The 12,819-nt window shown below is 43.5% G+C and overlaps 1 protein-coding gene across 1 annotated transcript in view; it reads left to right on the top strand.

Moving 5' to 3' along the window:
* The window catches only part of LOC135513380 (disintegrin and metalloproteinase domain-containing protein 12-like), a 280,995-nt gene that overhangs the window by 159,331 nt on the left and 108,845 nt on the right, over window positions 1–12,819 (top strand). The window contains exons 7-9 of the mRNA XM_064936305.1: window positions 6,401–6,466; window positions 9,158–9,229; window positions 10,287–10,456. Of these exons, the coding sequence (XP_064792377.1) occupies window positions 6,401–6,466; window positions 9,158–9,229; window positions 10,287–10,456 (308 nt within the window). The remainder of the gene's footprint in view (window positions 1–6,400; window positions 6,467–9,157; window positions 9,230–10,286; window positions 10,457–12,819) is intronic.

The following is a 12,819-nucleotide window of genomic DNA, read 5'->3' as shown; positions in this document are numbered from 1 at the left end:
CGCCGGCAGAGAGATACTGTAGTGTCATGTACTGTCTGAATATCTATGTTACCTATCTCTAGGAGATGCCGGCAGAGAGATACTGTAGTGTCCTCTACTGTCTGAATATCTATGTTGCCTATCTCTGGGAGACGCCGGCAGAGAGATACTGTAGTGTCCTGTACTGTCTGAATATCTATGTTACCTATCTCTAAGAGACTCCTGCAGAGAGATACTGTAGTGTCATGTACTGTCTGAATATCTATGTTACCTATCTCTAAGAGACGCCTGCAGAGAGATACTGTAGTGTCCTCTACTGTCTGAATATCTATGTTACCTATCTCTAAGAGACGCCGGCAGAGAGATACTGTAGTGTCATGTACTGTCTGAATATCTATGTTACCTATCTCTAGGAGACGCCGGCAGAGAGATACTGTAGTGTCCTCTACTGTCTGAATATCTATGTTACCTATCTCTAAGAGACGCCTGCAGAGAGATACTGTAGTGTCATGTACTGTCTGAATATCTATGTTACCTATCTCTAAGAGACTCCTGCAGAGAGATACTGTAGTGTCATGTACTGTCTGAATATCTATGTTACCTATCTCTAAGAGACGCCTGCAGAGAGATACTGTAGTGTCCTCTACTGTCTGAATATCTATGTTACCTATCTCTAAGAGACGCCGGCAGAGAGATACTGTAGTGTCATGTACTGTCTGAATATCTATGTTACCTATCTCTAAGAGACGCCGGCAGAGAGATACTGTAGTGTCCTCTACTGTCTGAATATCTATGTTACCTATCTCTAAGATACGCCGGCAGAGAGATACTGTAGTGTCAAGTACTGTCTGAATATCTATGTTACCTATCTCTAGGAGACGCCGGCAGAGAGATACTGTAGTGTCATGTACTGTCTGAATATCTATGTTACCTATCTCTAAGATACGCCGGCAGAGAGATACTGTAGTGTCAAGTACTGTCTGAATATCTATGTTACCTATCTCTAGGAGACGCCGGCAGAGAGATACTGTAGTGTCATGTACTGTCTGAATATCTATGTTACCTATCTCTAAGAGACGCCGGCAGAGAGATACTGTAGTGTCATGTACTGTCTGAATATCTATGTTACCTATCTCTAGGAGATGCCGGCAGAGAGATACTGTAGTGTCCTCTACTGTCTGAATATCTATGTTACCTATCTCTAGGAGACGCCGGCAGAGAGATACTGTAGTGTCCTCTACTGTCTGAATATCTATGTTACCTATCTCTAAGAGACGCCGGCAGAGAGATACTGTAGTGTCATGTACTGTCTGAATATCTATGTTACCTATCTCTAAGAGACGCCGGCAGAGAGATACTGTAGTGTCCTCTACTGTCTGAATATCGATGTTACCTATCTCTAGGAGACGCCTGCAGAGAGATACTGTAGTGTCATGTACTGTCTGAATATCTATGTTACCTATCTCTAAGAGAGAGAGATACCTTAGTGTCCTGTATGGCTTAGATGGGAGGACAGAGGGAGGGACGCCGACAGAGAGATACCTTAGTGTCCTGTATGGCTTAGATGGGAGGAGAGAGGGAGGGACACCGACAGAGAGATACCTTAGTGTCCTGTATGGCTGAGAAGGAGAGAGGGAGGGTGGGAGAGGCTGAGGAAGGGGGTTAGGTTTGAGATCAGGTACCAAATGTAACACGTGTCTGGGATTTGTCCCTGTGATTTAAAGCTGTTTTGACTTTGTCCTCTGTTTTATCACTGGACTGGAAAAGAATGACGACTAGACGATTAGCTGTGGATTTAAGTGCCTCTGAAATATTTCCGTATGCAGCTGTAGAATACAATAGAACATAATAGATTCCTAATAGTTATGAATTCAGCTGTAGAATACAATACAATAGAATAGATTCCTAATAGTTCCGTATGCAGCTGTAGAATAGAATAGAACAGAATAGATTCCTAATTGTTCCGTATGCAGCTGTAGAATAGAATAGAACAGAATAGATTCCTAATAGTTCCGTATGCAGCTGTAGAATAGAATAGAACAGAATAGATTCCTAATTGTTCCGTATGCAGCTGTAGAATACAATAGATTCCTAATTGTTCTGTATTCAGCTGTAGAATAGAATAGATTCCTAATTGTTCTGTATTCAGCTGTAGAAGAGAATAGATTCCTAATTGTTCTCTATTCAGCTGTAGAAGAGAATAGATTCCTAATTGTTCTCTATTCAGCTGTAGAATAGAATAGAATAGTTTCCTAATTGTTCTCTATTCAGCTGTAGAAGAGAATAGATTCCTAATTGTTCTCTATTCAGCTGTAGAATAGAATACAATAGTTTCCTAATTGTTCTGTATTCAGCTGTAGAATAGAATAGAATAGATTCCTAATTGTTCTGTATTCAGCTGTAGAATAGAATAGATTCCTAATTGTTCTGTATTCAGCTGTAGAATAGAATATAATAGATTCCTAATTGTTCTGTATTCAGCTGTAGAATAGAATAGATTCCTAATTGTTCTGTATTCAGCTGTAGAATAGAATAGATTCCTAATTGTTCTGTATTCAGCTGTAGAATACAATAGATTCCTAATTGTTCTGTATTCAGCTGTAGAATAGAATAGAATAGATTCCTAATTGTTCTGTATTCAGCTGTAGAATAGAATAGATTCCTAATTGTTCTGTATTCAGCTGTAGAATAGAATAGAATAGATTCTTAATTGTTCTCTATTCAGCTGTAGAATAGAATAGTTTCCTAATTGTTCTCTATTCAGCTGTAGAATAGAATAGAATAGATTCCTAATTGTTCTGTATTCAGCTGTAGAATACAATAGATTCCTAATTGTTCTGTATTCAGCTGTAGAATAGAATAGATTCCTAATTGTTCCGTATTCAGCTGTAGAATAGAATAGAATAGATTCCTAATTGTTCTGTATTCAGCTGTAGAATAGAATAGAATAGATTCTTAATTGTTCTCTATTCAGCTGTAGAATAGAATAGTTTCCTAATTGTTCTCTATTCAGCTGTAGAATAGAATAGAATAGATTCCTAATTGTTCTGTATTCAGCTGTAGAATAGAATAGAATAGATTCTTAATTGTTCTGTATTCAGCTGTAGAATAGAATAGAATAGATTCTTAATTGTTCTCTATTCAGCTGTAGAATAGAATAGTTTCCTAATTGTTCTCTATTCAGCTGTAGAATAGAATAGAATAGATTCCTAATTGTTCTGTATTCAGCTGTAGAATAGAATAGAATAGATTCTTAATTGTTCTGTATTCAGCTGTAGAATAGAATAGAATAGATTCTTAATTGTTCTGTATTCAGCTGTAGAATAGAATAGAATAGATTCCTAATTGTTCTGTATTCAGCTGTAGAATAGAATAGAATAGATTCTTAATTGTTCTCTATTCAGCTGTAGAATAGAATAGTTTCCTAATTGTTCTCTATTCAGCTGTAGAATAGAATAGAATAGATTCCTAATTGTTCTGTATTCAGCTGTAGAATAGAATAGATTCCTAATTGTTCTGTATTCAGCTGTAGAATAGAATAGAATAGATTCCTAATTGTTCTGTATTCAGCTGTAGAAGAGAATAGATTCCTAATTCTTCTGTATGAAGCTGTCCTTGAAACGGCTCCTTCTCCTGCTCCGAAGTGGTGGCCTGTGGCATCATAGACTCCAATTGGCCAATACATAATATCATCAGAAACCCAGGTTTTGTAATGAGAGAGAGCACAATCACACACACTCACACTCTCACACACACACACACACACACACACACACACACACACACACACACACACACACACACACACACACACACACACACACACACTCACACTCACACTCACACTCACACTCACACACACACACACACACAGCTAACCTTGTGGGGACACACAATTCAGTCCCATTCAAAATCCTATTTTCCTAAACCCTTACCGGTACTCTTAGCCTAACCTTAACCCAAAAACCATAACCTTAACCCCTAAACCTAACCCTAACTCCTATTCCTAACCCTTTATGAAATTCTAACCTTAACCCTAAACCCCATAGAAATAGCATTTGACCTTGTGGGGACTAACAAAATGTCCCCAGCTGGTAAATTCTTTTTTGTTTACTGTTCTTGTTGGGACTTCTGGTCTCTCAGAGTAGTCTGTCTGTCCTGGTTTAGGCCTGCCTCTCAGAGTAGCCTGTCTGTCCTGGTTTAGGCCTGTCTCTCAGAGTAGCCTGTCTGTCCTGGTTTAGGCCTGTCTCTCAGAGTAGCCTATCTGTCCTGGTTTAGGCCTGTCTTTCAGAGCAAGTGGATTAGACGGGAGGGTGGCAGTGGATTGATAGGAGGGATAAAGAGAAAGGCAGTAGTTGCACATGGCTCTGGTTAAATATAGTGCACTACGGAGGGAATCAGGTACTCTGGTTAAATATAGTGCACTACATGGGGAATCAGGTTCTCTGGTTAAATATAGTGCACTATGTGGGGAATTTATTATTATTTTTTTTTTATTTTACCTTTATTTAACTAGGCAAGTCAGTTAAGAACAAATTCTTATTTTCAATGACGGCCTGGGAACAGTGGGTTAACTGCCTGTTCAGGGGCAGAACGACAAATTTGTACCTTGTCAGCTTGGGGGTTTGAACTTGCAACCTTTTGATTACTAGTCCAACGCTCTAACCACTAGGCTACCCTGCCGCCCCAGGGTTCTCTGGTTGAATATAGTGCACTACATGGGGAATCAGGTTCTCTGGTTAAATATAGTGCACTACATGGGGTATCGGGTTCTCTGGTTGAATATAGTGCACTACATGGGGAATCAGGTTCTCTGGTTAAATATAGTGCACTACATGGGGTATCGGGTTCTCTGGTTGAATATAGTGCACTACATGGGGAATCAGGTACTCTGGTTGAATATAGTGCACTACGTGGGGAATCAGGTACTCTGGTTGAATATAGTGCACTACGTGGGGAATCAGGGTCTCTGGTTGAATATAGTGCACTACATGGGGAATCAGGTTCTCTGGTTGAATATAGTGCACTACATGGGGAATCAGGTTCTCTGGTTGAATATAGTGCACTACATGGGGAATCAGGTGCCATTTGTGATGCAGTCGAGGTGTTGTCCAGGTGTCAAGCTGGATTGAATGATCTGGCTGTGATATTTACTGCTGCCCTGTTTAGAGAGAACGGTGAAATGTTTCCTCTTGATGATCTGAAAGATACAAGTCTCTCTCCTCCCTCTCTCTCTCCTCTCTCTCTCTCTCTCTCTCTCTCTCTCTCTCTCTCTCTCTCTCTCTCTCTCTGTCTCTGTCTCTCCCTCTCTCTCTCTCTCTCTGTCTCTGTCTCTCCCTCTCTCTGTCCCTCTCCCCCCCCCCCCCCTCTCCCTTTCTCCTCCTCTCTCTATCTCAAGTCAATTCAAATCAAGGTGATTTATTCGCCTGGGAAACATATGTTAACATTGCCAAAGCAAGTGAAGTAGATAATAAACATAAATTAAATAAACAATAAAAAATGAACAGTAAACATTACACTCACAGAAGTTCCAAAATAATAGGCTTTTCAAATGTCATAATATTATTTCTCTCTATCTTCCTTTCCTTTCTTTCTCTCTCCCCTCTTCTCTCAATATCCCTCTCTCCCTTTCCCCTCCTCTCTCTATCTCAATTCAATCTCTCTTTCTCTCCCTCTCTCTCCCCTCCTCTCTCCCTCCCTTTCCCCTCCTCTCTCTATCTCAATTCAATCTCTCTTTCTCTCCCTCTCTCCCCCCTCCTCTCTCAATATCCCTCTCTCCCTTTCCCCTCCTCTCTCTATCTCAATTCAATCTCTCTTTCTCTCCCTCTCTCCCCCTCTCTCTCTCCCTCCCTTTCCCCTCCTCTCTCTATCTCAATTCAATCTCTCTTTCTCTCCCTCTCTCCCCCTCTCTCTCTCCCTCCCTTTCCACTCCTCTCTCTATCTCAATTCAATCTCTCTTTCTCTCCCTCTCTCTCCCCTCCTCTCTCAATATCCCTCTCTCCCTTTCCCCTCCTCTCTCTATCTCAATTCAATCTCTCCTTCTCTCCCTCTCTCTCCCCTCCTCTCTCAATATCCCTCTCTCCCTTTCCCCTCCTCTCTCTATCTCAATTCAATCTCTCTCTCTCTCCCTCGCTCCCCCCTCCTCTCTCAATATCCCTCTCTCCCTTTCCCCTCCTCTCTCTATCTCAATTCAATCTCTCTTTCTCTCCTTCTCTCTCCCCTCCTCTCTCAATATCTCTCTCTCCCTTTCCCCTCCTCTCTCTATCTCAATTCAATCTCTCTTTCTCTCCTTCTCTCTCCCCTCCTCTCTCAATATCCCTCTCTCCCTTTCCCCTCCTCTCTCTATCTCAATTCAATCTCTCTTTCTCTCCCTCTCTCTCCCCTCCTCTCTCCTCATCTCACCCTTTCCTCCCCCCCACAGCAGAGGAGACATACCCAGAGCACCACCAAGTATGTGGAGCTGATCATCGTAGCTGACAACAGAGAGGTAAGCACCATAGGGTGACCTGGGGTGAACTTTCACCTTCCGCTGTCACATCAAACCCCAGAGACACACATCAGACTCCCATTCCAGTTCTATTATCGTTAGGTATTTGACCATCTGACTCATAGGTGGGGCTCTCCTCCACTACTCCCACTATGCTTCATGTGTTCTGAGAGAGGGCAGACAGAGGGAGAGGGAGAGGGAGGTGGAGAGGGAGAGGGAGAGAGAGAGGGGGAGAGAGGGAGAGAGGGAGAGAGAGAGAGAGAGGGAGAGAGAGAGAGAGAGAGAGAGAGAGAGAGATGAAATGGGGGAGAGGATGTTTCATTTCAAAGGGCTTTGGTTAAAGTACAAAAGGTAAAATAAAGAAGCATAAATATAGGCTGTATGTACAATGGTGTTTGTGGTAACAGGTCATAAATCTTGCTGATGTGATGTAACACTGTGGTATTTCACCCAATAGATTTGGGAGTTTATCATTATTGGATTTGTTTTTGAATTCTTTGTGGATCTGTGTAATCTGTGAAATATGTGTCTCTAATATGATCACACATTTGGCAGGAGGTTAGGAAATTCAGCTAATTTTCCAGCTCATTTTGTGGGCAGTGAGCAGATAACCTGTCTTCTTTTGAGAGCCAGGCTTATCTTGTCTTCTCTTGTCTCTGACAGTTAATGAAGGTCAGTGTGACAGAGCCTGTCTTCTCTTGTCTTCTCTAGTCTCTGACAGTAAATGAAGGTCAGTGTGACAGAGCCTGTCTTCTCTTGTTTTCTCTTGTCTCTGACAGTTAATGAAGGTCAGTGTGACAGAGCCTGTCTTCTCTTATCTTCTCTTGTCTCTGACAGTTAATGAAGGTCAGTGTGACAGAGCCTGTCTTCTCTTGGCTTCTCTTGTCTTCGCTTGTCTCTGACAGTTAATGAAGGTCAGTGTGACAGAGCCTGTCTTCTCTTGTCTTCTCTTGTCTCTGACAGTAAATGAAGGTCAGTGTGACAGAGCCTGTCTTCTCTTGTCTTCTCTTGTCTCTGACAGTAAATGAAGGTCAGTGTGACAGAGCCTGTCTTCCCTTGTCTTCTCTTGTCTCTGACAGTAAATGAAGGTCAGTGTGACAGAGCCTGTCTTCTCTTGTCTTCTCTTGTCTCTGACAGTAAATGAAGGTCAGTGTGACAGAGCCTGTCTTCTCTTGTCTTCTCTTGTCTCTGACAGTAAATGAAGGTCAGTGTGACAGAGCCTGTCTTCTCTTGTCTTCTCTTGTCTCTGACAGTTAATGAAGGTCAGTGTGACAGAGCCTGTCTTCTCTTGTCTTCTCTTGTCTCTGACAGTTAATGAAGGTCAGTGTGACAGAGCCTGTCTTCTCTTGTCTTCGCTTGTCTCTGACAGTTAATGAAGGTCAGTGTGACAGAGCCTGTCTTCTCTTGTCTTCTCTTGTCTCTGACAGTAAATGAAGGTCAGTGTGACAGAGCCCCAGTAGTTGTCCAGTTAACCCCTTTTAGTTGATGTGCTGGACTGTGATGAGTGGAAGTTATTGAGGACAGACTGAGAGAGTGGGGACTGGCTGTCACAGTATCATGCTGCCTTCGGCAGGTTTATCAGTGATCAGGTTTGATGTAATGCAGCCTGGAATACTCACCCCCTATGACAACTTCCTCTTCCTCTTATTCTTCTTCTTTTCCTTTTTTAAATATTTGTTTCTCCTCCCCCTCCCTCCACCTCCTCCTCCTCCTCCCTCCACCTCCTCCTCCTACTCCCCCCCTCCTTCTGCCCCTCCTCCCTCATCTCCTCCTGCCCTTAACCTCCTCCTCCTCCCTCCACCTCCTCCTCCTACTTCCTCCTCCCTCTCCTTCTGCCCCTCCTCCCTCATCTCCTCCTGCCCCTCACCTCCTCCTCCTCCCTCCACCTCCTCCTCCTCCTACCTCCTCCTCCCCCTCCTTCTGCACCTCCTCCCTCATCTCCTCCTGCCCCTCACCTCCTCCTCCTCCCTCCACCTCCTCCTCCTCCTACTTCCTCCTCCCCCTCCTTCTGCCCCTCCTCCCTCATCTCCTCCTGTCCCTCACCTCCTCCTCCTCCTACTTCCTCCTCCCCCCTCCTTCTGCCCCTCCTCCATCATCTCCTCCTTCCCCTCACCTCCTCCTCCTCCTACTTCCTCCTCCCTCTCCTTCTGCCCCTCCTCCACCATCTCCTCCTTCCCCTCACCTCCTCCTCCTCCTACTTCCTCCTCCCTCTCCTTCTGCCCCTCCTCCCTCATCTCCTCCTGCCCCTCACCTCCACCTCCACCTCCACCTCCTCCTCCTCCCTCCACCTCCTCCTCCTCCCTTCACCTCCTCCTACTCCTACTCCTCCTCCTCCTTCCACCTCCTCCTCCTACTTCCTCCTCCCCCCTCCTTCTGCCCCTCCTCCATCATCTCCTCCTGCCCCTCACCTCCTCCTCCTCCCTCCACCTCCTCCTCCTCCTACTTCCTCCTCCCCCCTCCTTCTGCCCCTCCTCCATCATCTCCTCCTGCCCCTCACCTCCTCCTCCTCCCTCCACCTCCTCCTCCTCCTACTTCCTCCTCCCCCTCCTTCTGCCCCTCCTCCCTCATCTCCTCCTGCCCCTCACCTCCACCTCCACCTCCACCTCCTCCTCCTCCTACTTCCTCCTCCCCCCTCCTTCTGCCCCTCCTCCATCATCTCCTCCTGCCCCTCACCTCCTCCCTCCTCCTCAGTTCCAGAAACAAGGGAAGGATGTGGAGAAGGTCAAACAGAGGCTGGCTGAGATCGCCAATTACGTGGACAAGGTAACGACCAAATCAATATCCCTTCTGCGTCCCAAATTATACCCTGTGCACTACTTATGACCAAGACCCATAGGGGATGAGGGAGCCATTTGACCAGGACCCATAGGGATGAGGGAGTCGTTTGGGATGCAGACCCAGTCAGATATGAGCTGAGGCCAGATGAAACATGATTCCATCAAATGGGTCTCTCTCAGCCTGTTGTGAATGAACCGACCTGAGAGTCCGGGACGGTTGAATTATGAACGGATGATTGATCCTGTAAGTCCACTGAGAGCTGGTGTGGAGTTGACATCAATATGGAACGTAATATGATATAGATGAGGGTTGGAATACGATCAACCGTGTATCATCACTGTTGTAAAGTCAAAGACAGATCTTATTAAAAGCTTGTTACGGTTTGAAGGTTTTTAAATTAGGAATTTAGAAGGTTTGCTGGGGTACATTCCAGTCTTTCATACCACTAGGATATCTCCTCCTCTCTCCTTCTTGATTTCTCTCTCTCTCCTCCTCTCTCCTCCTCTCTCCTCCTCTCTCCTCCTCTCTCCTCCTCTCTCCTCCTCTCTCCTTCTTGATTTCTCTCTCTCTCCCTCCCCCATCCCTCACTCCCCCTCTCTTTCTCTCATCCCCTCCCTCCCTCCATCATCCATCCCTCCCCCATCCACCCTCCCTCTCTCCCCCATCCATCCCTACCCCATCCACCCCCCATCTCTCCCTCCCCCATCGATCCCTCCCCCCTCCCACCCACTCTCTCCCTCCCCTCCTCCCTACCCCATCCATCCCTCCCCTCTCCCCCCATCCATCCCTCCCCCATCCACCCCCAATCTCTACCTCCCCCATCTACCCTCCCTCCCTCCCCCATCATCCATCCCTCCCCATCCACCCTCCCTCCCCCCCATCCACCCCCTCTCCCTCCCCCCCATCCACCCCCCCCTCCTCTCTCCCTCCTCCATCCACCCTCATCCCCTCTCTCCCTCCACCCCTCCCTCCCCCATCCACCCTCCCTCCATCCCCCATCCATCCATCCCTCCCCCACTCCCACCCCCTCTCTCCCCCCTAGTTTTACCGTGCCCTGAACATCCGTGTAGCTCTGGTGGGGTTGGAGGTGTGGAGCGACCAGGATAGGTGTCCAATCACCCAGGACCCTTTCACCACCCTGCATGAGTTCCTGGACTGGAGGAAACTCAAACTGCTGCCCAACAGGCCCCACGATAATGCACAGCTGGTCAGGTAACTACTACTATACTAATACATCTGTACTACTACTATACTACTACTATTATACCACTACACTACTACTATACTACTACCATTATACTACTATACTTCTACTATACTGCTATACTCCCACTACTATACTACTACTACACTACTGCTATAATACTACTATTATACAACCATTATACTACTTTGCTACCACTATACTACTATACTCCCACTGCTATACTACTACTACACTACTACTATACTACTACTATTATACTACTATTATACTACCATTATACTACCATTATACTACTGTGGTACCACTATACTACTATTACACTCCTACTATACTTCTACTACACTACTACTAAGCTACTACTATACTACTACTAGTATACTACCATTATACTACTATACTACTAATATACTACTACTACACTGCTACTACACTACTACTACACTACTACTATAATAATACTGCTGTACTACTACTATACTACTACTACTATTATACCACTACACTACTACTATACAACTACTATTATACCACTACACTACTACTATACTACTACTACTATTCCACTACACTACTACTATACTACAACCACACTAATGCTATACTACTACCACACTACTACTATACTACTACTGCACTACTACTATACTACTACTACACTACTACTATACTACTACTACTATTATACTGCTATTATACTACTATACTACTACTATACTAATACAGCTGTACTACCACTGCACTACCACTACACTACTACTACACTACTATTACACTACTACTACACTACTACTACTACTACTGCACTACTACTATACTACTACTGCACTACTACTATACTACTACTACACTACTACTATACTACTACTACTATTATACTGCCATTATACTACTATACTACTACTATACTAATACAGCTGTACTACCACTACACTACCACTACACTACTACTACACTACTACTACACTACTGCTACACTACTACTATACCACTAATAGTATACTACCATTATACTACTATACTACTACTATACTAATACAGCTATACTACTACCACTATACTACTATTATGACACTACACTACAACTATTATAATACTACTATTATACCACTACACTACTACTATACTACTACTGCACTACTACTATACTACTACAGCTATACTACTACCACTATACTACTATTATGACACTACACTACAACTATTATAATACTACTATTATACCACTGCACTGCTACTACACTACTACTATACTACTACTATACTAATACAGCTATACTACTGCCACTATACTACTATTATGACACTACACTGCAACTATTATAATACTACTATTATACCAATGCACTACTGGGGCGGCAGGGTAGCCTAGTGGTGAGAGCGTTGGACTAGTAACCGGAAGGTTGCGAGTTCAAACCCCCGAGCTGACAAGGTACAAATCTGTCATTCTGCCCCTGAACAGGCAGTTAACCCACTGTTCCCAGGCCGTCATTGAAAATAAGAATTTGTTCTTAACTGACTTGCCTGGTTAAATAAAGGTAAAATAAAAATAAAATAAATAAAATACTACTATACTACTACTATTATACCACTGCACTGCTACTACACTACTACTATACTACTACTGCACTACTACTATACTACTACTATTATACCATTGCACTGCTACCACACTACTACTATACTACTACTATTATACCACTACACTACTACTACACGACCACTATACTACTACTGCTATACTAATACAGCTGTACTACTACTATACCACTGCTATTATACCACGACACTACTACTATACTACTGCTACACTACTACTATACTACTACTACACTACTACTATACTACTGCTATACTGCTACTACACTACTACTATACTACTGCTATACTAACACAGCTGTACCGCTACTATACCACTGCTATTATACCACTACCCTAATACTATTATACCACTACACTACTACTATACTACTGCTACACTACTACTATACTACTACTACACTACTACTATAGTACTACTATTATACTACCATTATACTACTATACTACTACTATACTAATACAGCTGTACTACTGCTATACTACTACTAGTATGCCACTACTCTACTACTATTATAATACTACTATTATACTACTACACTACTACTATAATACCACTAAAATACTACTATAGTACTACTACACTACTACTATTCTACTAATATACTACTACTATTATACCACTGCACTACTACCATACTACTACCACACTACTACTATACTACTACACTACTAATATAGTACTACACTACTACTACACTACTACTATACTTCTGCTACACTTCTACTATACTACTACACTATACTACTACACTACTATCACACTACTACT

The sequence above is a fragment of the Oncorhynchus masou genome, chromosome 24 (genome assembly GCF_036934945.1).
Source record: "Oncorhynchus masou masou isolate Uvic2021 chromosome 24, UVic_Omas_1.1, whole genome shotgun sequence".
NCBI classification, from domain to species: domain Eukaryota; kingdom Metazoa; phylum Chordata; class Actinopteri; order Salmoniformes; family Salmonidae; genus Oncorhynchus; species Oncorhynchus masou.
Note: the sequence above shows the minus strand (reverse complement) of the source record. Positions and strands in the feature narration are given on the sequence as shown.